Source organism: Filicampus tigris, chromosome 3, assembly GCF_054856515.1.
Source record: "Filicampus tigris isolate MCC_2025a chromosome 3, RoL_Ftig_1.0, whole genome shotgun sequence".
Lineage (NCBI taxonomy): Eukaryota > Metazoa > Chordata > Actinopteri > Syngnathiformes > Syngnathidae > Filicampus > Filicampus tigris.
Genome location: NC_141219.1, coordinates 20,700,225 through 20,723,039, shown reverse-complemented (window position 1 = coordinate 20,723,039; position 22,815 = coordinate 20,700,225). Strand labels below are relative to the sequence as shown.

The 22,815-nt window shown below is 39.1% G+C and overlaps 1 protein-coding gene across 3 annotated transcripts; it reads right to left on the bottom strand.

Moving 5' to 3' along the window:
• Positions 1–619: 619 nt before the first annotated feature.
• Positions 620–22,490, bottom strand: scg3 (secretogranin III). 3 transcript variants are annotated; one of them, XM_086025287.1, is made up of 12 exons: positions 22,041–22,489; positions 21,305–21,357; positions 21,175–21,217; positions 20,307–20,510; positions 16,573–16,715; positions 15,335–15,481; positions 15,025–15,250; positions 14,300–14,416; positions 11,247–11,330; positions 8,442–8,549; positions 7,077–7,166; positions 620–2,146 (listed from the first exon to the last, which is right to left on the bottom strand). In XM_086025287.1, the coding sequence occupies exons 1-12, from the start codon at positions 22,135–22,137 to the stop codon at positions 2,028–2,030; spliced, it is 1,431 nt and encodes a 476-aa protein (XP_085881413.1). In that variant the 5' UTR covers positions 22,138–22,489; the 3' UTR covers positions 620–2,027. The 3 variants fall into 3 exon arrangements, with proteins under 3 accessions (XP_085881413.1, XP_085881411.1, XP_085881414.1); XM_086025285.1 differs by having other exon boundaries at positions 15,025–15,253; positions 22,041–22,486; XM_086025288.1 differs by lacking the exon at positions 8,442–8,549 and having other exon boundaries at positions 15,025–15,253; positions 22,041–22,490.
• Between the last annotated feature and the right edge of the window lie 325 nt (positions 22,491–22,815).

The window sequence follows — 22,815 nt, the reverse complement described above, 5'->3', positions numbered from 1 at the left end:
GCCTTGTACCGTAAAAATTGGGACTGTGAAGAGAGCGCCTCTCCAAAGTGCCAGACGCCATCGGTTGTGACCATTTGTCCACTCAAGTCTGTTATGATGACAAACTGGAGACGGCCTTATGTTGGAGAAATTAACACTCCGATCGTAAGCAACAGCTCAGATGATCAGTCGTCCAGTCAGCATGCCAATTGCAGGCTCCCTCAAAAGTTGCGACATCAACAACAGTGGCGACATGCGTTGGGCTGTGTTATAGAGCCGCACATTTTTGAGTGGCCTTTTATAGCCGGCAGCCTAAAGCACACCTATGCGGTAATCATGCTGACTAATGTGAGTTGGGTGGATTACCTCTGTAAAGGAGGTTTAAGATAAGATAAGATAAGAATGCCTTTATTGATCCCACAGTGGGGAAATTTGTAATGTTTAGACAGATTTGTGAACATTTTGATTTCAGCTCATGAAAAATGGAAGCAAAAAAAAAAAAATAAGTTGCATTTAGTGTTTTTGTTACGTGTATTGAAACCTGATGTGTTGTCATCGTAATGCATGTCCTCGCGTGTGTGATATTTTACTCCCTATTACCATTTTTCCTCTATTAAGCCTCATTAAGCACACTTGCAAAGAAAAGACAGTTTTTTTTAATTGCTTTCACACTCTAGGAAAAAAAAACAAAAAAACACATATTTTCTTTGTAAAATACTTCATCTTGTGTGACTTGACTACTCAGATGAAAATAATGTACAGACACATGAAGAGAAATGGTTGACACATTGCCCCCTTATGGACCCCAGGGTTATTATAGCAGTTCACTATAACGTAATACACAAATATATTTTTGGTAATATAAAAGGCAGGAATAGAATAAGATCTCATATATACAACAAAAACAGAAAAGGGTTGCACGCACACACACATATATATTAGAGCTGTTAAAGAATTAACTGGAGACAAATTAAAAATGTTGAAATCATTAAAAAAAAAAATTAACTCAGTTAAACAGTTTATTTACTTCCAGTGGCAGCTTATAACCTCTGCTCACGTGTGCAGCCAAATTTTGAAGAGTCGCTGGCGCAAAGGTGGATAGACATGGGCTGTAAGTAGTTTGTTTTACTTACTTGACGCTTGTTGGATAAATCTAAAGTCACTTGCGTCATTTCCAAACCCAAATTGAAACACCATATTAGTTGTACGTGTTTGCGGCATATCTCAGAGCAAAATATCTTTCTCAATACCTCGACGGGGCCTCGCAAATGTGGTCCTCGTGGGCAGTACTAAACCTACAAGCGAGGCGTTTGAAAATGGTTTCCATGAGAAGAATATAAGAAAGATGCCTGTTAAATTTAGTCAGTACTGATCGTTTTGTTCAACAGTTATATTTTATAGGAGAATTGTATTCAAGGATCAAAGAAAGCTCTTAGACCAATCTCTGACTCTAATGATACTTTTTAGTTAATGATTTTACATGAATTCCATGATTTTACTCAAGCGAATACCTGTTACAAGCTTTGTAGAAAATAGAAGTAGAAAAATGCAATTAATTATGGAAAATTTTATGATTTAAAAAATGTTAATTGCTTGACAGCACTAATATATGCATATGTGTGTATATACTATATATATATATATATATATATATATATATATATATATATATATATATATATATATATGTGTATGTATGTATATATATGTAGATTGATATATAGATAAAATTAAAAGCCTCTGCAAAATTATCAGATATTGATCTCGTACTATTTTCCAAAGCTGTTTGTGATTTAAAAATATAATAGAAATGACAAAGCTAGGGATTATTACTCTTCAATCTTGCCATGCAAAGATTAATGAAATTATTTTAGTGCCTTCTTTCATGTAGTTTTGTTATATCCTTTCCCTCAATATGATTGTAGCATGTATGGGAGAGTAAGTCATTATTATGAATACACTTTACCATGCCATGGGGATCAAGTGTAAGTAAGAAATGAAATGTTCTCTTAGTATTTTGATTCAGTTCTAGAGGGTAGTGGATGATGTCACAGGCTGCTGTAGATCCTTTTGATGGTGTCCCCCTCATCCCTGGCTATGATGCCCTTCTCGATGTAAGAGTCCACCTGCTGGTCCATGAAGTCCTTCAGTTTGGACAGGTCATAGTCTGGCACACAAACACAACACAATGATCACGTTACCTCATTTGGCTTAGATGAGATTGTCAACAGCTCTCAGTATGATGAGGTGCATCACTCAGAAAGTAATAACTGAGGGGAACTAATTTAATAAATTAATGCTATACTTGTATGTTAACAAGTGTAGCATTAATTTTCAAAAAATGTCAACAAGTATGGCATTAATTTTAAAACTCCCACTGAAATTAGCTGGTGGCTAATTAGTGACTTGACCAATGTTAAAATACATGACCAAACCCAGAAAACAGGTGAGCCTACTGCTTCGCATCTTTGGTTAATAATAAGGGATGTCACGATAGCCAAATGTCACGATACGATAATATCACGATATGAACCTCAAAGATACAATAATTGTCATGATGTTGTGGAGAGGTTTAGGTCACAATGCTGTACAAAAGCTCACAATATAAAAAAAAAGAGCTAAAAAAACATCACAATATTTAGTTTTTGTACATAATAACAGCATTTACAAAGAAATAGGCTTGGCCAGTCATGCATCAAATTAAACTGCACTAATAAGCTAACCACCAGAGGGTATTGGAACTGCACAAATGGAAAACAACTTGGGCTTTAAAACAGATTTGCTGCTATTAATATCGTGACATGATGACAACGATATATTGTGGCAATTTTAATATCACAAGATCGCAGATATTATTTAATAATGTCTTACATTTGACAAAACGGCTCCCTCTTTGCCTTTTTCTGATAATTACATCATCAGAGATTTACCAGAAGTAATGCAACACTAGCTTGCCAAATAGTGAGCCCACAATGATGAAGAATTCCAAAAATGTATTACATTCAGAGGAGTCTATTTGAAAGCAATTTAGTGGGCTTTATTGTAACTTGGTATCAAACTGAGCATTATCATCTTTGTACAGGCAGACTTGTTGATGTAATGTAGCTCTGGAAAGGTGCACCTATTGTTGTGGCTAATGAGTGGATGATCTATAGCCACTCAGCGTGGGTGATAAACTCACAGGGGCTTGTATTAAGGATAGGTCAATCATCACGACACCCAAACAAGATGTAATCTGTGCTGTGGTTATCGTTACAAGGGATTGAGGTCAGTCTAAGCATGTGTGGTAGAAAAAAAACATAAAGCAAATGTTAGACTTGTCCCCAATAGGGACATTCCAGAATCAAAGGGCATTTTCTGTCCCGCTCAAGAGATTTCAAATAACTAGTGCACAACATACAGAAACATGGACTTGTATAAATTATAGTTTTCCTGAGACAAAAAAATGCAACATTAGCCCGAGTAAAAACGGATTTCAAAATATCCTCAAATAGCTCTGAAACACCCTCTAAAAAAAATATATATATATATATATATATATATATATATATATATATATAATTGAATTCGCTGCCACCATACAGTAATTCACATCGGAAAGTCAATTCCTACTAATAAGCAACATATCTTTTACCCTTATCAAAGACAGTTTTAATTTCCCTTGTCCTTTTATTCATCCCAATAATATCACAGCAGTACCGGGTTAGCTCCAGAAATGAGCTGTTTGTTATCAGTTTTAGGAACAAAATTATCACTTTTCCGACACTAATTAAAGTGGCAGATGACCCACAGTAAAGAATTTCAATAAGGAAACCCCTGTTAACGACGTACCTCCATTCACGATAAAGTTGCCGGGACACAGTTTGCTGATGACAAACATGACGTGTGTCAGGGATTTAAAAGCAACATGATTAGATTCTTTCAATCTTGACTGTGAGGAGCCAAGAACCAAAACCAGCATGTGGCTTGTGTGTCCATCTGCCCTTCTGCCTAATCTGTGTGATGTGTAGGCGTAACACATGCGCACATACACACACGTACACGTTTCCAAACAACCTGCCATCTGAGATTGTCCTAATGGGTGCGTCTGGTGGAGTAAACACAATAAATGGTCGCTCGCTCTGTTTCTATGGCACTGGCTGAGGTCAAGGAGACCTTTGTTTTCCACCTGCTCTTCTTTTCCGACAACAGAGAAAATTCAATGTAAACACTGGACACTTAATTAGGTACACTTGCACGATCTAATGACCTCAGCCTTTTGAGGTACTAATATTCTTCATATGGGTTAAGGTACTAGTACGCTCTTTGAGGCAAAACTGCACAAGTACACAAATGCATGCTACTAGTACTGACATAAAATTGTACTAGTTAACATCCAGCACTACACTAGTAGTACTAAAAGCATGAAGCCTCACTAGTGACATGCCCTTTTAAAGTTGGACAAAGTTGTCCTACTTGAGTAGAGAAAATGTCATACAGTAGTGGAAAAACATATTAGTAAAACACAGTTGTTCTGCTTGTGTTGTTCTATTAGTGTGCTGTACTAGTGAGAACCAAGACTGAACTGTATAGCAGTGCATTCAAATACAATTTGATCTCAGACCATGTCATTATAATGAAAGAAATACAGTAACTTTAAAAAGTTTTTATGAAATTGTATACACTTTTTAGGCATCGAAATGTTTGAATGTTCAACAGCATATTGTAACGAATTGGGTTATCTGTGTTGTGGTCGGATTTGTGTGTTGCTGAGTTGTGATGTTTCCGAGGTTCATGAATGCATCGTAAGGTGAGCGAGTGGAGCAGCAGAGAAAGAAGAGAGCGAGCAGTTGTACTTGGATTAATAAAAACGTGATAATTAAATTACATCTGACAGTTCCTGTTCCTGGAAGACGCTACAATATGGAAATCTCGTTATTTATGTTTGAAGTTTTTGCTCCCTCGTCTAAGAAACATTCGCAGTCGGATCATGCCGTGCGTGTTAGACATGCTATCTGCAACTTAGCCAACCAATCTCATGTAGCAATGTCGGCACACAACTTTGGGACTCCTCCACGTACCTTTCCCCATCGGCGATTGGGAACAGGAAAGCCAGAATGTTCCCAAACAGGAGACCGCAGTGAACGGGCGGACCTTCGAGCTCTGGCTCTTTTCTGGCTCTCTCTTTTGTGCCGCTACCCTCCTCTCCCGTGTTCAACAGTCAGTATCGCCTGTGCGTGCGTAAACTCGCGCTAATAAGTGGACCGAACCGAACGCAAGTGGACCGAACCGAACATGCCATACCGAAACGTATTAATACACCCACGTGTACCGTTACACCCCTACAAATTGCAGCTTGTTTGTGAAGTGAGTTGAATTGAATTCGCTGCCACCATACAGAGCTTGTATCTCAGATTTTTGGTCACGAGTCAAAGCAAAAAAATTGACCGAATGACGGTTCGTATCTTGAAGTTGGGTCACTCATATCTCAAGGCACCACTGTACTAGTACAGCTTAAGATGGATTTCAAGGGTATTGGAATAAATACTTGAAATGACTTTTTATCCATGTAGGCTAACACGATGAGTGATTGTGCCACTTTGAGTCAGCTGGATGTACTCTTTAACTGTGAGTGTGTTCAGCGTACTTTCTCCTATTATCAAGTGTTTGTCTTCTTTGGTGACAGATAGGCGGGGAGGCGGCTGTTGTCCCAGACAACCATCCCACACTAGAATACTAATGAAGTGTCCCACATAGAAGCTCGAAGATGAGACACAGTTAAAACCTCCCTGCTGGCCTTTGTTGTCCTGCAAATTAAGGCTTGTCAAAATTCTTTCAACGTTTCTTTTCAAAGGCACCCTGGCTTTTTGTTTAACAGCACCTGGTTCTCCACACATGATGAATTGAAACCTCTGAGCGCCCAGTGTAAAATGCAATTTTCATGCAGCTATCACATTCTGCTGTTCATGGCTCACGCAGCTAGAGCTCATTAACATTTCATTTCCCGCTGCCAAATGAAATAGCGCTGGGCATTGATTTTTACAGCAGCAGGGAGACTTTTGTGCGTCAATCAGTTTTCAGGGTCGACGGTCACAGCCAAAGAAACAACAACACTTGCCAAACAACAGAAATAATAGATCTTTGAAATCGAAGGCATTTTCCTCTTTGTAAAAGTGGAAAGTTCAATTTAGTTTCATCTTTGTTCCCACTTTCTGGTCTGCATTTTAAATATACGCAGTTTGGACAGAAGAGTAGGGCACCTTGACATGACTGCACCGTCAGGAAGGGTAAAAATTAACGCGTGAGGACAACTTAAAAGAGGCAATGCCACATTAATTATTAACGTAGGGAAACACGTAAAAATGCTTGTCCCACCCTTTGGTTATGGAGGATAATAAAAGAACACGTCAGGTATCAATTCACAGATTTTGTGTAGTTATAATGTAGTACAATAAATACATCCAAGTTGTTTTTCTGGCCCTGTTACACCAGTAGAACCAGTTGAACGTGATATGTGGTTAAGATACATGTTTGTAGACAATGACAATATCGAGGGCTTTGTAACAGAATAGAGGATGGTAATTACCACTACATTTTTAAAATCAAAAATAGTGCTTCTCTTGCACTGACACTTTATTTTAAAATTTTTGATTGAAACAGAAAATAATAATAAACTCATGCCTGTGTGAAAGCCACGTGTCTAAGCTCTCAAATTCTTTCTAACTGCTACGGGGGATGAGCTATTATTAATTATTTTGTAGGTGTTCAGTTTCTGGGAAAACATCAGGTGATTCCATAGTGGCCCTTACGTTTTGGGGAGATGTTGATCCAGGCGTTTTAGGCCTCAATGGGTTAATGGAGAGAAACAAGTAGGAGGGGTTTACTGAATAGACCTTTGTTGCTGAACAAGTCAGTCGAATCAGCAGTAATTAGGACAAACTCATCAAGAGTGATCCATATTCATTAGCTGCGGAGCAAGTGTCTAGTCAAGCATCGCTCAAGCACTCATTTCAAATGCAGATTAGGGACAAGAAAAAGAGATTAAAGGTTTGAGCTCTTCCATGCCTGCTTGTGACCCACCAAAATTCTCGGGACATGAGTTCCTTCATTCAACTCACCGTCCTTGCCTTCTTCCTTGTTGTGCTTCTTTAGCCACTCAATGTTCTTTCTGATGGCCTCCAGATACGTCTCGGATTTGCCGGGCCGATCTGTTGATAACGATCAAAGCATACTGATCAGGAGTTTTGCGTTTGCTCACCGAAAAAACAGTATCCTGATGGACTAAAAATATGTATCTGTGTTTATAGTTGAAGTTGTCATGGGTATGTTCCCAATATATCAGTGAAAAAAAGAGAATGCTTTTCATCAGATATTTATTGAAGAGGATAATCCCGTTTTACTATTGAGCGAGTACAGTGGAGCGTACAGGGACGGGAAATAACGGCAGCTGTGATAGGCTTTTGGCCATCTCTTATTGGACTGGCCTAGTTCTGGGCCAGACACGGACATTGTGCTATGATTGGCTCGTCTGTGCTGTCTTATTTATTTCTTTATTTATTTAGTTATTGATTTATTCATCTCCTGCTGGCGGAAACAAAAGGTCCACTTTGTTTTGCAGTCCAAGAAGACAAAGGCGACGTTGTTGTTTTTTTTTCATTGAAGTGACATCATTTAGTTCCAATTAAAGTAGAACATGCATGTATTTTGAACTCTTACATACTGTTCATTTTTCATGTTTACTGTTTTGCAATCCCCCCTTCACCCTTCATAGACCCACAGATGCATGTTTCTGCAGGAACATGTTCAAATGAGGTGGGGACACAGTGGGTTCTTGGTACAATTTCAAATTCCTTTTTGAACGCTGTTGCCACTGTCCATCCCATTTAAAAAAATGCATACGTACAATTTGTGGCATGTGCGGTTTCAGGATTCTGACCATTTTCCTTTAGTTAACAGAAACTGGTAAATCTAAAATCCAATGTAATAGACATGGGCCAAATGTAATCTTTAAGAGCCTGAGTGTACACAAACTTTGGCTACTAAAGAATATTTTTAGATATTTGTGCACTTTTGTTCAGTGAAAGTCATCCAATTTCAGGGCAAAACAAATGACAATTTAGGTATTTTTGTTTCATTTGCATTTCTGTCAAATGCCAAATCCCAAGTCCTGTCCTCAAGAGCCAGCCTGTTTTTAATGTCTCCCAACTTCAACACTCCTGATTCAAATGATCAGGATCATTATCAGGTGTCTACAAAGCTTGCCGATGAGCTGATCATTTGAATCAGGTGTGGTGGAGGAAGGAGGCATCTAAAACTGATTGGATAGGGGCTTTCGAGGACTGGACTTGGGAAACTTTTAAAGTTATTTTGCATAATATAATAATAATAATCAATAAATAAAAAGGCCTTTGGTTTCAATGGCTATATGGCATCACATCGAATTGTCATGACGTGGGTTCATTGCAGCTGATTTGTGGACTGACTGGTAGATGGCTGATCCTGCTTGGTGGAGTCCTTCAGGTTCTCGTACTCCTTCTGCATCTTGGCAGCCTCGGCTTTGGTGTTGTCGTCCTCGTCCAAATTCTTTCCCACTGCCCGGAAACAACACTCGATTAACCCCCAGGCTTTGTTTGATTTAACTACGCTTTCAGCTTAGTCATTACCAGAGCTGGGCAGTCCGTCCCCGGAGGGTCCGACCGGTCTGGCCGGATGCCCATTTTTGGGGCGGGGGTTGGGGGCTGACAAATTTTTTAAAATGGCTGGATTAAGCATGGCCGGAAGTGGATTTTAGTCCGGCCCACTAATCGGTCCTCATGCGTTTGACGTAGTCGCGAGGCTTCCAAATTTCATCTCAGCCTACTCGGTCAAAGGCTTCTTTTTAGGCTTCTTTCTACTCCCGCATTGATTCACGTGACCGACGCATTGTGCTGTTGGTGACAGGTCTGCAACACATGCTACGCACACATCAGCAATTGTTGCTGCTCAGATCGGTCCGTTCTGTCACATGTTGCGATGACATACAGTTTCCCACACGGAGGAGAGAATGCACCACGTAGCTCATTGCTGCTGCAAAGCAAACTAGTTTGGCAATAAAATTAAATGCATAGTCTAGTCATCTTGGTCCCTTTATGGTTGTAGCAGGCACGATATCCTTTGTTGTCGCTGTCTGTTTGAAGCGACGCCGACCGACTTGGAACTCAACTTCTTCAAAACAACTTGTGTCCACGAGTATAGTCAAGCTGCGCGCAGCACTCAAGTATGACGCTGCCACATCAAGGTGGAGTTCATGCACTTCTTCTGGCGTCTTTCCTACTTCCGAAAATACGCCGTAGCAAACATGCTATGTATAGTGGTTTGCTGGTATGCCTTTATTTTGAAGGCCGCGAACGAAGGGAAGTGTGGAAAATAAATAACTTGTTGAATGCGACTTCTGGCCGTCTGTTGGACCCAAACAATTATACAATACGACAAAACCAACCCTGGGGCTCGCAATGCAAGTAAGCATGCAGTTGGGTGAGTACTACTGGCGCATTTGAAGCGTGTCCAGAGCGGGTTCGAATAGTAAATTAGCCAGCTAATGATCCTTAAAAAGCCTCTGCCGTTAGCATCTCTCCCGCGGCGGCGTCAATCACACCCTTTTTTGGGGGGGGGGGGGGGGGGGGGGGTGATCATTTTTATGAATAAGGGCAGTGGGTCGCGGCCGGAAGGGTACCTAGGTCAAGAGTGCAGGGTCGCGGCCGGACAGGCAAAAAAGGCTCAAGTGCCCAGCTCTGGTCATTACCAAAAATACATTTTGCCTAATATTTTAAAAATGCTTCTTTTACTGCTTGATGATTTTAAATATCAGTTCTTGTTATTGGCATAAAATAGGCATTATTATTATTATTATTATTATTATTATTATTATTATTATTACTGACTATTCGAATTTCAGTTTGTTAGCACAGTTAACGCAGATTGGGGAAACCTTTTTAAAAAATCTATTTATTCAGTGGATCCCAGTTGGTTGGAAATAAAATCTGAAAAAAAAAAGAAATCCTCATCCTTGAGAAGTTTCATTACATTTGCATTAACACATCTAAAATAGATTTGAAAAAAAAGAAAAGAATGTGAAATGGACACAAATGGCCAGTAGAGAGCCTAGAGGGTTAATAGGGCAATAAAACACAACCCGATCAACGACGAAAAGCCTTGGTAATGATGACTGCTTTTAAATCAATATATTCTTATTGGTTGAGCTATGATCAATTAAAATAACCACTGTACCATAGAGGATTAACAGGTGTGCCACAGGAAATAATCCAATTTCACTTAATTGGTCCGAAAGTGATTAATGAAAAAGGAATTCGCCAACACCGGTAAATAGCGCCCCGCCTTGGTCCTGTCTCCAATATTGCATTGAAGAGGAGCTACTGCAAGTGTGAGAGTCAGTAGGGTAAGATTTATGTGCCCCAGAAAAATCGCACCAAAATCAGACAACAGGGATGAGGGTTAAATATTTTCTATTCATTAACTGTATACTATTTATTCTGCTCATCTAAAAATAGATATGCATGTATTTTGAAATATTTCTGTCATCGATATTTTTATTTAATACTTTGCCCTCAAGGGTTTCAATGTGGTGCCCACCATCAGTTATAGGGCGGCGCCCTGGGGCCCTCTATTGACAAGTCACCATGGACAATGGGGCTGCACAATAATAAATACCAATATCGCAATAATGGCCTATGTGCATATCGCAAAGACATGCAATAATTTTCTTATGGAATTGTAAGTTTTTATCTGAATTCGACCAGTCAGATACAAACTTAAATGTGCATTGCCACCCAATAGTTGGACATTATCTAGGGGAATAACATTGAATCACCTGAGAACACATTGAGCCTGCTTATTTAGCAGCATGAAAACATGTACTTCTTTCATTAGATAATAAAAATGTAATTTCTTAATGTACATGTTATATCATTCATATAATATCACAATAGTATCAACATCGCTATAGTCAGCATCCATATTCTGTTTCTCCAAAACCGCGCAACCCTGACGGACAACATATAATGTCTCTTTTTTTAAGCCCATATTTCACGCTTAGTAGGTAAAATTATGAGTAAATTGACACAAGATCGCCTTTACTTTTTGTGACTTTTTTATGTGGTATGCCATCCAATTTTGTCATAACATATGTGCCTTGGCTCACTTAAGTTTGGGAATTACTGAAACAAATGGCAGCTAACTAAACAACAAGCAATGGATGTCCTCAGACAAATATGAATGTTTTGTTTATTCACCATTAGGTCCGGTAAAGTCTGGTGCTCCGAGAGCCTTTCCAAGCTTGTTCTTGGTCTGCATCGCAATCATAGCGTCCAGGTTTTCTACAAGAGTGACCAAAAAAAAAGCATGACAACTCTTTACTCATCCCACAATGAGTTAAAGCCTAGCAGGCTCCCTCTCGTGCTACATGGGGGAAAAAAATCACAGGATTAAATGTTTAAACTGTGCATAATGTTACAGAAGCCTGAACTTTTTTTTTTTTTTTATTTGAATGCAGTATGTATTTCACTTCAGTTCAGTTGTGTTTAACTTTAAGTGCAATACATTTGGATTTCATCTTTTCTAAAGTTTTGTTGCCAAACCTTTTCGTACAATATTTATGCAAGCGTATATTTTGATAAAATCTAAAAACTAAATAAAATTGAAATACAGTTTTTATTTTCCTATATTTAAGCACAGTGTTAATGTTCAAACTGTGCGTAGAGTTACAGTGGCTTACATTTATAGAAAATAGTTTGACAACAACTGCTCTTCATGCTATTCATGTTGACGGTTCTTTTAATTGAAAGTGCTTTATAGTGCATTGAAAGCATAATCTTGTTTTCCCTGCTTGAATCACAAAGGGACAGTAAATGTAGGTTAATGTTATTCTTATTTTGCACAGACGTGATCCCTCATCTACAATCATAATGGCTTACTACGGTACTTCTTTCTTACAATCTCACTTTCTCTTAGCAAGTTCTTTCTGTATTCACACCGCCCACTGACGCTAGTATTGCGGCAAAATGCTGTTTTTTTGCAGCCTCCTCCTCAACATTGAACAGCTAACCACACCAAAACATTGCTTTTCCTCCTCCTCTGTGTGCTTTGCATCTTGTCTATTATTTTTCGAAAGAAATTCTTTTTCTTGGATCCTGCACCTTGTTGACTCAATGAGCATCCAGGTCAACTGGGGGCGAGGGCGGCTCGAGTTAACATTGTTGCAAGTGATTGTGAAATTCTGACCAATTATCCCTCGTACCAATCTATAACAACCATATGGCCAAGGCCAAGAGGTTGCCATGGAAACTCACATCATGCGTAATGGCTGTTTTGTTCAGCTGTACATGGTCATTAATGGCCAGCTGCTCCTCAGGGTCATGTGAAGAACTCTAACATCTACAGCCTCCGTATAGTTCTGTATTGTGATGATTAACGACCTGATAATGGACGAGAGCAATTTCTGGAGAACTTTTCATGCTCATTCAACAGTGATTTTATACAATTGAGATACGTATAAAAAAAAAAAAATCATCTAATATTATCATAAGATGTGTCTATAGAACACCAGGATCTTGCCTTGGTATTTGCATTGAAAAACTAGCTGACATTCTTAGCTATTGTAATGATAAGAAACTGTCACTACTTTGTGGGGATCTAAATGTTGATTTATTAAATCCAAATGGCCAACAGAAAACTATTGACTTTATTAACGCAATGTGTAGTAATTGTCTTTTTCCGGTAATTATAAAACCTAGTAGAATAACAATAGACACAGCTACATTAATAGATAACATATTTACTAATAAAATTGATAATTAAATAGTAAATGGTCTTCTTATAAATGTTTTAAGTGATCACTTGCCTGTATTTGCAATTATTCAAAATTATTTCAACAATAGATTAAAACAAATGATTTATACATCAGAAATAAGACTTAGAACAGAACGTATTATTACTGTCTTAAAGATGGATCTAGAAAATCAAAACTGGTCTGAGATTTACTCTAAGGAAGACGCAAATCTTGCGTATACCAAGCACATTTGTCTCCACTTTGTTCCTTAATGCTGTAAATGATAGAGAAATATTACATATTGTTAAAACACAAAAAAAATAAAAAGTCCACTGACTGTTTAAATATTGATATGGCATTAGTAAAAAGTATTATAAAACATATAGTGCAATCTCTCTTAACCGCAACCGGCGATTTACTGTCAAAAAATGAAAATAGCAAAAGTTATTCCGATTGATAAGAGTGCAGACAAACACTTGTTTACAAATTACAGACCTATATCATTGCTACCCCAATTCTCCAAAAGTCGAGAAAAACTATTTGCACACATGCTCTTTTTTGTATTATGCTGACCCAGTTCCAGTTTACCAAAGCATGGTTTCTTTTTTGTTGTTTGTTTTGACACAATTTTCACATTAAAATGTAGTGCTTGTCTTAAATACAAGGAAAAATAACTGAATAATAGAACAGAAAGTTAAAGGAAGGAGAAGCAAGTGACAGCTGTGCTTCACATGTGAAAAGCCTTCATGTGATGATGAGCAATCAAAGCAGGCTGGTTATTGAACCCTCGACACTAATCTGTCACTTCGAGCTTTACACTGTGCTGCCCTGACTGACAAGGGGAAAAAATTTGGTGAAAGAAAAAGATCATATCAAATATTTCCTTTACCTGGATCATGGAATATATTTAATATTAACATCAAACTATTAGAACGTATGATTTTATATTGTAGCATAGTCAATACTCAGCATTACCAGAAACAAATAGCCTGCATTATTGGAAAAATTGGTTATTATTGTTTTTTTTTTTTTTTGTTCCAAGGTCTCCTCAGTAAATGTTCTTTAAAGTGGAAGTCAACCCAAACATATTTTTTCAAGAATATGTTCTATGCAAGCCCACTAGTTGAAACAGGGCATTCTGATAAATATTGCGTTCATGGAATAAGAGTGAATCCGCCCATTTTTAGCCACTTCTGGGGCGGCCATTTTGTCACTTCTGTCGACTGAAAATGACATCCCAGTTGCTCAACGCTCAGGTAACGACCAATCACGGCTGACCTTTTTTATGAAGCTGAGCCGTGATTGGTCGTTACCTGAGCCCTGAGCAACTGTGATGTCATTTTCGGTGGACAAAAGTGACAAAATGGCCGCCCCCGGAGATGGCTAAAAAGGGGTAGATTTTGCTGCTTTACTCTTATTCCACAAACGCAATATTTATCAGAATGCCTTGTTTCAATTAATGGGCACGATTGGAACATATTCTTGGGTTGATTTCCTCTTTAAGTAAAGTGGTCTTACCAAGATAGGACACGCCCTCCTCAGGTGTGATGGTGCCGTACTTGACCATCATCTTTACAAAATCAATCAGCGTCTTCATGATGGTGATGAGCGTCTCTCTTTCCTGAGCGTCTTGATCTGAGACAATCACCAAACAATCAGGAGCAGTGATTGGGAAGTAGCCAAGTACTGTACTGCACTGAAGTACATTTTTCAGGTATTTTTACATTACTCGAGTATTTACTTATTTGTTTTGAATTAACTTGTGTGAATGAGAGCATTTTATTTGTGTGTGTGTGTGTGAGGTAAATATGAATTTTGATAATCCTGTATAAACCATCTGATAAGAGTACAGTGCTTGATTACTTTTACGTTAAATAAAGGAGTTGAAACAGTCCTTAGCGGTTATACATTTACTTGAGTACAGAATGTGAGTACTTTTGCCACCTTGCACAGAGGTGACTTATTGTCTTGTGTTGGCAATAATTAGTTGCCGTCGTATCGACATTATTGTGTGGTGTTTGGCTGAAGGGGTCTGGATGATGGAATTATGAATAATTAGTGTTGTTTGTGTGCGTGTGTGTGCGTGCGTGTGGGCGTGTGTTCCTGTATGTCAATTTACAAAGGCGGACTAAACAGTGACTCATCCCAGAACGCCGCGTTGCCTTGGCAACAACATGTCCAGGTCTTTGTCTTGAATTGGAGGCTATGTGTGTGTGTGTGATTTAAGTTAACATTGTGCTCACCGGAATTGAGGCTCCTGAGCAGGCGGTAGAAATTGGGAAAGTACTGAAGATCTTGAAGGCCGTCCTCTGGGCTCACTTCATTGTCGTCCTCGGCGTCGTCTTTGTCCCAAGCGTTATCTAGCGTCTCGTCCTCGTCTTCAGCATCCCTGTCCACCTCATCCATAACCTCCTCCTCCTCCTCTTTGTCCTCGTCATTGTAACGCCTACTGGGGTGCTCCCATTTATCCTGCTGATGGACGCAGCATTTTATATTCATTGAAATCAACTTCATTTTACCGCCATCACTTCCTAATTGTGAATTGCCGATTACCAAGTTTGCCGACTGGGCGTGCTGCACACCCCTGACTTCCTCTTCATTGCTGTCCTCGATCTCGTTGTCTTTGGCATTCTTGGTGATGAGATCCTGCAGGGCCTCGGCCACCTGATACTCCAACGTGTCAGCCTGACTTTCTGTTATCTAACCGGAAAACAAACAGCAAGAAACCAACTGTGGATTGTATAACGTGGATCCATGCTTGTGAGTGGCCGACTGAAAGAAACGGAGGTCTCGAGGTGTCGTAAACAGTAATACACAGGTGAGCAAAATCCAATTCACACATCTTATTTTATTGCCTTTCATTTCCGAGAGACAGACACTATCACTGCAGAGAGGTGACAAAGGTAGTTAATAAGATGTACAGATACGTGTGTAAAAGAGTACTGATTCGACTCCTGTACTTAGTGAATAACAATAAAAGTGCAACACTTATTATTATTATTATTACTTTAGTTTTGGCTCCCACTTCCCATTAGAGGAATTCATAGCTGTAAGACCTTTTTTATGTATGCACTGTAAAATGCCTCTTTCTCTCAAATATTGTTCACTCATCTGTACAAATCTGCGTTAGTGAGCACTTCTTTGCAATTTCATATCAGCCGATTAACTCTGCGGCTGATGAATTGGTTGGGCCCTACAAAAAAGTACAGATAAAAGAATTGTCAGAAAACTAAATACTCAAGTAAAGTACAGTACAGCGGTACCTTGAGATATGAGTTGAATTCATTTTGTGACCAATGCTCATCACTCATAGCTCATAAACACTCATTTTTCATATCATCTTTATCCAGCGAGATGAAGAGAAATGCCATCAATCCATTCTAGACTCCCTCCAAAAAAAACAACACATTTTTTGTCATGTGTTTATAATAAGAAAAATAGCACTGTATAATAGTGTATTTCATAAAAACATACAGTAATGACACAATTAAATAAAGGTAAAGAATGAAACTGTTTTTGTCATTCTTTCTGCTTCAATTCAATGGACATTTCGCTGCTCGCTACTGGTGTATGCGCCTAATCCACTTGGCGGCAGTATAACACAGAGATACCGAAATACGGTACCGGGTACATGACAGATGGGTCAGTTATATCGCAAGGCACCACTGTATCTGAGAATCCACCAAAGTTTAGTAACAACGTATTTGTACTTGGTTAGTTCCCACCATTGTTTCTGCATAAGAGAAAGTTCAAGCCTCACGATGTGTACTGTCTACTACTGTCAAACCTACCAGACCCAGTTTGAGCAGCTTGGACACAATCCGGTCAAAGACGCCTCTGTCGTCCTCCTCGTAGATCTTGTTTGCGATCTTCTGAACGATGTCGTCGGCCGTCAACGGAGTGCCGTCCACCTGGCGGAACGTGTCTGTGTCATCTGGGAGGGGAAGCGACATCATTTGTGTTAGATAATCAGGTTGCACTCCGTTCATTCGACAGAATACACTGCAGCTGATTCACAACCATCTTCCTGCCATCCTCAAAGGACCTTCAATTAATTCATCAATCAGGACCGGACTTTTTCTGCTGAGGGCCACATGGAAAAATGGAAGGAAGACGTGGGCCCATATCACCTTGTGTTTAAGAACTATGCTAAAACCAATTAATTAGGCTTATATGTACGGTATAGGTTTATATCTTGATTGAAGACTGAGTATATACTGAGTATATACAATTAGTGTCTTGCCCTGCCTTACACCCTGTCATCTGGCTTCATTTTGGGCTGTTTTACTGCCACTTCTCATCTCCCCTTCCCCACTTCCTTCTCTCCCGTTTAGAGAGGGAGCTATGTGTCGATAATCGAAGCGAGGTTGTTGCTGTTTTTGTCACCAACCTTTCAAATTTAATTACATTTTGTCAAATTTAAATGATTTTCATTCTCTGACAACTTTTTCTCGTAACTTTTTGATGCTGGCCAGGTTTAATTTTATTAACAGAAGATGTGGTGGGCCAATAAAAAAAATGTGTAGCGGGAAGGCGGCAAAGTTCCACATTTACACTATATAAGACAGGAATATGGCCTGTCTCCTGCCTTCAACTCATAAAAAGTAGCTTTTGTGCCAAATACTTTTATATGAGACAGGGCTTTGGACTGAGCACAAAAATTGCAAATAAGTGAGCGAATAAAGGAGGATAGGTCAGAAAAAAACGTATGAAGAAGTGAATTGTGACAATGTGTTCGAACACTGCTCATGTTTTCTTCCATTTTTACTTCAAGTAGGTGTTTTGGCAAGTGTCCCAGTACTTTGACTACGGCATGTATATTTTTTTGCTCTTGCTTATGAGAGAGATGTTATTCGTACAGCTCAACTCTTTTATAACTCCCGTGTCTCCCACAAGGAGCAAGCGTGTGCTGACTTATTGGATCATCTTCAAGCTACTGTTGTCTCACTCCGAGGAACGACAGAAGAACATCCAAAGTATGCTTTGCTGTTTTTTTGTGATGTAACATAAGCTGACGAGAAGCTCACAGATGCTGGGCCATATGCGGGAACTGATTTGTGTCTGACTCATCCCACTTCAGAGATTCTATTATGCTGAGTCATACGGCGGGACGTTTTTGTGCTTGATGATGTTTTATCTCTTGAAAAATATCTGATGCAAAAGCATTTATCGTATGCTTTTTTTAGGCGGACTGGAATCCTCTTGCAATAATTTGGTACATTTGCTTTTTTAAAAAGTATGTTATGTTTTGTTACATCCTCATTTATAAGATACTGTCATGTGTTGTTCTATGGTACTTGAGGAAGCATTTTGCACTGTCTCCAGATTTACTTTCTTTTTTTTTATTTCTGTAAAAATGTTTAAATCTTGTCCTTAGGCTTATTCCTACACTCTTGCATTTGGTTGAACCAGTGGTCCCCAACCACTGGTCCATGGCCTGGTACTGATACACGAGCCATTTGGACTGACTGAAAATACAACAATAACATTTTTTTTTTTTAATGTATGTACCCTATACAGGTATGTTCTGATTAGGGTTTTGCCTCTTTTCGGGCATGTTGAAAAGGACTTATGTATGAGTTGTATTGACAGGTGTGTATAGCTACAGTATATCGTTTGTAATGTTTTGATTATGTGGCTCTTGACATGTCTGGAATGAATTAAAGAAAAAAAAATCACAGTAAGCATTGTGTAGTTAAAACTCAATAAAATTATTATTAAAATTATTATTTTAAAAATATTGCATACATATCTCTTCTACAGTTAGATGCAACACAACCACATCCATCCATTATCCAAACCACTTATCCTCACAAGGGTCGTGGGCATGCTGGAGCCTATCCCAGCTGTCTTCGGGCAGTAGGCGGGGGACACCCTGAACTGGTTGCCAGCCAATCGCAGGGCACACAGAGACAAGCAACTATTCACACTCACAATAACACAGACAGTTTCAGAGCGTTCAATTCACCTACCAAGCATGTTTTTTTTTTGGAATGTGGGAAGAAAGAGGATTACCTGCAGAAAACCCAAGCAGGCACGGGGAGACCATGCAAACTCCAGACAGGAAGGCCGGGCCCAGATTTGAACCCTCAACCTCTGCACTGTGAGGCAGATGTGCTAACCAGTCAACCACGTGCCCCTCGCAACACAACTCTATAACATCTTAAATAAAGTAAGGAGGGTCTCGCTTTCCATCCCTTGTTTTCCAAGTTGCCAACTTCTAAAGTGCATTTGTGGCTTGATATCCTTTTGAGAAGAACTACAAGCCACTTGCCCACTTGCTTTTATCTCTGAGTTATAGTCAAATTAGATGGATAGACGGATAGATGGATGGATGGATGGATGGACGGATAGATCGATAGATAGATAGATAGATAGATAGATAGATAGATAGATAGATAGATAGATAGATAGATAGATAGATAGATAGATAGATAGATAGCAAATGTGAACCAAGAAAGGAGCAATTGTACTACCATTTACTGAAGAAAAAGAAAGCTTGTCAGAAAAGCAGAAAAAAAGCTTGGGGACCACTTTAAAATGTTAAAACACAACAAGTCTCTCACCCTGGTTCAATTTAAAAAAAAAAGGAATTTTATATATATATATATAACTAATACATACATATAAAAACGAATACTAAAACTAATAAAAATTAAACTAAAACAAATCATTTTCAAAATAAAACAAAATAAAAACAAGCCAAAACAAACAAACTTGCTCTAAAAACTAATCAACATGACTGTCAAGTCAAGACCACATAAAAATGAACTACCATGGAAAATCCAAAAGGTGCCCAGCGATTGGCTGGCAACCAATTCAGGGTGTCCCCTGCCTACTGCCCAAAGACTGCTGGGATAGGTTCCAGCACACCCGTGACCCTTGTGAGGATAAGCGGTATCGATAATGGATGGATGGAAAATCCCAAACTATTGTAACCCTGATTTAAAAAAGGACAATTTTGACTTGTGTGGCATCTTTCACATTATTGAGGCATTGTATTAAAAAAGAGATTTTAAAGCTTGAGCTTGTGAGGTCTGGCACAAAAGCATTGGGAGATAATCCCACTGACATCCACGTGTTCTCTTTCATGTATTCCTGGAGACGCACGTGGCATATTCAAAGGTCACCCATGAGCAGCCATGAGAACTACTGGATGAGTCTCAGTTGTACTCGGGTAGAGCCCATGAGTATAAATGCTTTGTTCTGTACCGAAGTAGATTTTACAGGTATCTTCACTGTACTTGAGCATTTGCTTTTTTGACGACATAAATGAAAAGAGTTGAGATTTAGGGGTTAGAAAAACAGGCAGCAGCCTCATGTAGAGAAGGTTGTTTTTTTTGTCGTATTGTACATAAACCTAATTAACAGTGAAAACAATAATTGTTACTTTTCTGTCTATTTCAGAGTGTACCTTTTGACTTTTACATAAGTAAACCAGATGAAATACGATTTTTCCAGAGTATTTTTTGACACAAGTGCCTGTATTTGTATTTAAGTGCAGAGTACTCTGCTTGTTACTTGCCGTGCTCCATCCCGTTCTTGGTCGAGTCGTAATCCTCAACCAGACGGCGACTCTTGGTGGAATCAGATTCATCTGGAATGTACTCATCTTTCTTCTGCTTTACCTCATCAGAGGTCTCCTTGGATTTATGGTTCTGGGCTAATGACTTCAGCACAGTCGAGTCATTGCTGTCTGGCTCCTCCGAGACGGCAGGTCGCTTGCTCTCTGATAGGGAGCGCAAATGAAAATCATTTATCATAGTAACCCCCACGTGAGGTGCCTTTGAATAAGGTTGCAAAATTGATGCAACTTTCAAAGTTGGAAACTTGAATGAATGGAAATGGGAACAAACCAGGAATTTCCAAAATTTTGGTTGGATGACACTGGAAAAAAAGATTTAATTTTAAATCATTTACATTTGATTAAAATGTGGTATAAGATGACGTTAATTCCCATCCTTTCCTTGAAAAATAATCAAATGTCAGTTTAACAAATCATGTGCAACTGATAAACATATTCAAATGAAGCAGGCTACTATGACTTTTTTCCTCAGTGTTGGAGCTTTTGACAAAACACAAAGTTTATATTTATGCTTGAATATGATCATTTTCATTTCATTCACCCTCTAATCGTATGCAATTCCCATGAATTCCTCAAATATTTCCAAAATTCCCCATCTTTTCTTACCATAGAAATTTACCGCAAAGTTCACAGATATTTACTGGAAATGTTCCACCCCTTTGTAACCTTAACCACAAGTAAAACCCTTGAGTACCAATCGGCTCATTTTAGGTTCTCGATGCATTGACAAGGCATTTTCTTACTGGCAGTGTTGAAACCTGAACTCGGGCTGACTTATGAATTGATTAGCAACATGATTTCCTCTTACCAGCCAACTGTACTGCAGCCTTCACACTGTCCGCCTCGGCAATCTGAGGAAATGACAAACATTCTATGAAAAAAAAAAATTCCATTCCAGATGTTAGCTTTTGATTGTTGGAGAGTCAAGAGAGCCTCACCTGCTCTTGGAGGGGTCTTTCTTCTGTCAGCTGTCGATTGTACACAGTTTTATCTGCAACAATAATAAACCAGAGACAGGAAACAACATAAACACTTGTGTATTTTTTTTTTTGCAGCTCAATGAGGATTTGTTGGCAAAACTGATCATTTTGAAGTGGTCTATTATATTCCCGCAACTGTAGGTTCATTCCAACAGAATCTTCTTGACTTTACAATTTTGCAAGTTTTGTCATCGCTTCCGTTTTACCTTCCAGACATATGAAAATTGCTGCCCTCGCACTCCCCCCACCTCTCGTTTGGGCAGACCTTAATCGGATTATCAAACAAAAGATTAAACTGAGTCGAAAATAGACCGAAGGCCTCAACAGCCGCTGCTGAGCTGCAGCTCAATTTGCTGTATTCTGTTAATGAGCAGATTTACAGCTAAATTGACATAGAACTGCTGGAAACAGTTACAAAGAACCACAAAACCGACTCTAATCTGAGCTAGTATTAGTCAATAGTTATCAATTGTTCATTGTAACCCCTTTGCACACTTAAATGCCTATTTCATTCTGTTGTTGAGAGATTCTGTGGTATTGTCTGTTACAAGTCAGTATTGTGTCACTAAAGTTTCTTCCTTTGCAGTTATTGTGTTTTAATGCTAACGCTCTTATCATTGGTAGTAAGATCTAAAAGACTGTACAATATATTGAATATGAATGAGTTATAATGCCCTTTAAAAGGCCAACTCACCCTCGCTGGATGCTGTCGGTGTAGGAAAGGCAGATATTTGGTTTAGTAGACTGAAAACAAGAATATGGAAAACGATGCAAAGGTGTGTTGGCGTCATCCTCAACTAATAGTAAAAATGTAAAAATCAAATAAAATGAAATTAAAAAAATACTAATAAAAAAAATTATTAAAAAAAAAAAAGTGGTTGCTGGGGCTCCGACCGCCGCCGCGGAGGCTGCGAGCTTGCTAGCCGCTTGAGTGAAGCCCTTGGCGGGGAAGCAGCTGGCCTGATCTCCGCTTGACTGTGTAGAGAGTGGGAGCTGTCTGCCGACTGGGTGCTGAAAGCAGGTCACGCAAAACGCTTTGCTTCTATAAAGGATGAGCAAGGAAGGATGAGCAAAGCCCCGTGTGAGCTACAACATCGCTGGCCGGAGGATGTAACACAGCTGAGCACAACAGGAGCCGCCCACTCACTGAGGAGGAGGAGGAAGAGGAGGTGGACACTGTAAAAAGTGTCCTAACTACACGCTGGCAGAGCACAAACTGCACGCTATGTGATGTTGTCACAAAAGAGATGTATAGATTCTGCTTTTAATGCTGAATTATTAATAAGATATTTACAAATCCACCAATCCTGTGATTGTTTTTTTTTTTTTTAAATCTCACCTCGTCTCAGTTTTTGTGCGAAGGCCGAAGCAATAAAATATTACTTTGGCACCATCTTGTGGCATGTGGGTGTCAAGGAACAATGTTGACATAAATTTAGAAATTCTTTTGGACTAAAGTAGTGCGTTCC

Coding starts and splice junctions, on each gene's coding strand:
- scg3 (XM_086025285.1), bottom strand. CDS start 22,137: ATGACGCCAACACACCTTTGCATCGTTTTCCATATTCTTGTTTTCAGT. Junction 21,358..22,040: donor ACCGACAGCATCCAGCGAGG/GTGAGTTGGCCT, acceptor TTATTGTTGCAG/ATAAAACTGTGTACAATCGA. Junction 15,482..16,572: donor AGCTGCTCAAACTGGGTCTG/GTAGGTTTGACA, acceptor TTTTCCGGTTAG/ATAACAGAAAGTCAGGCTGA.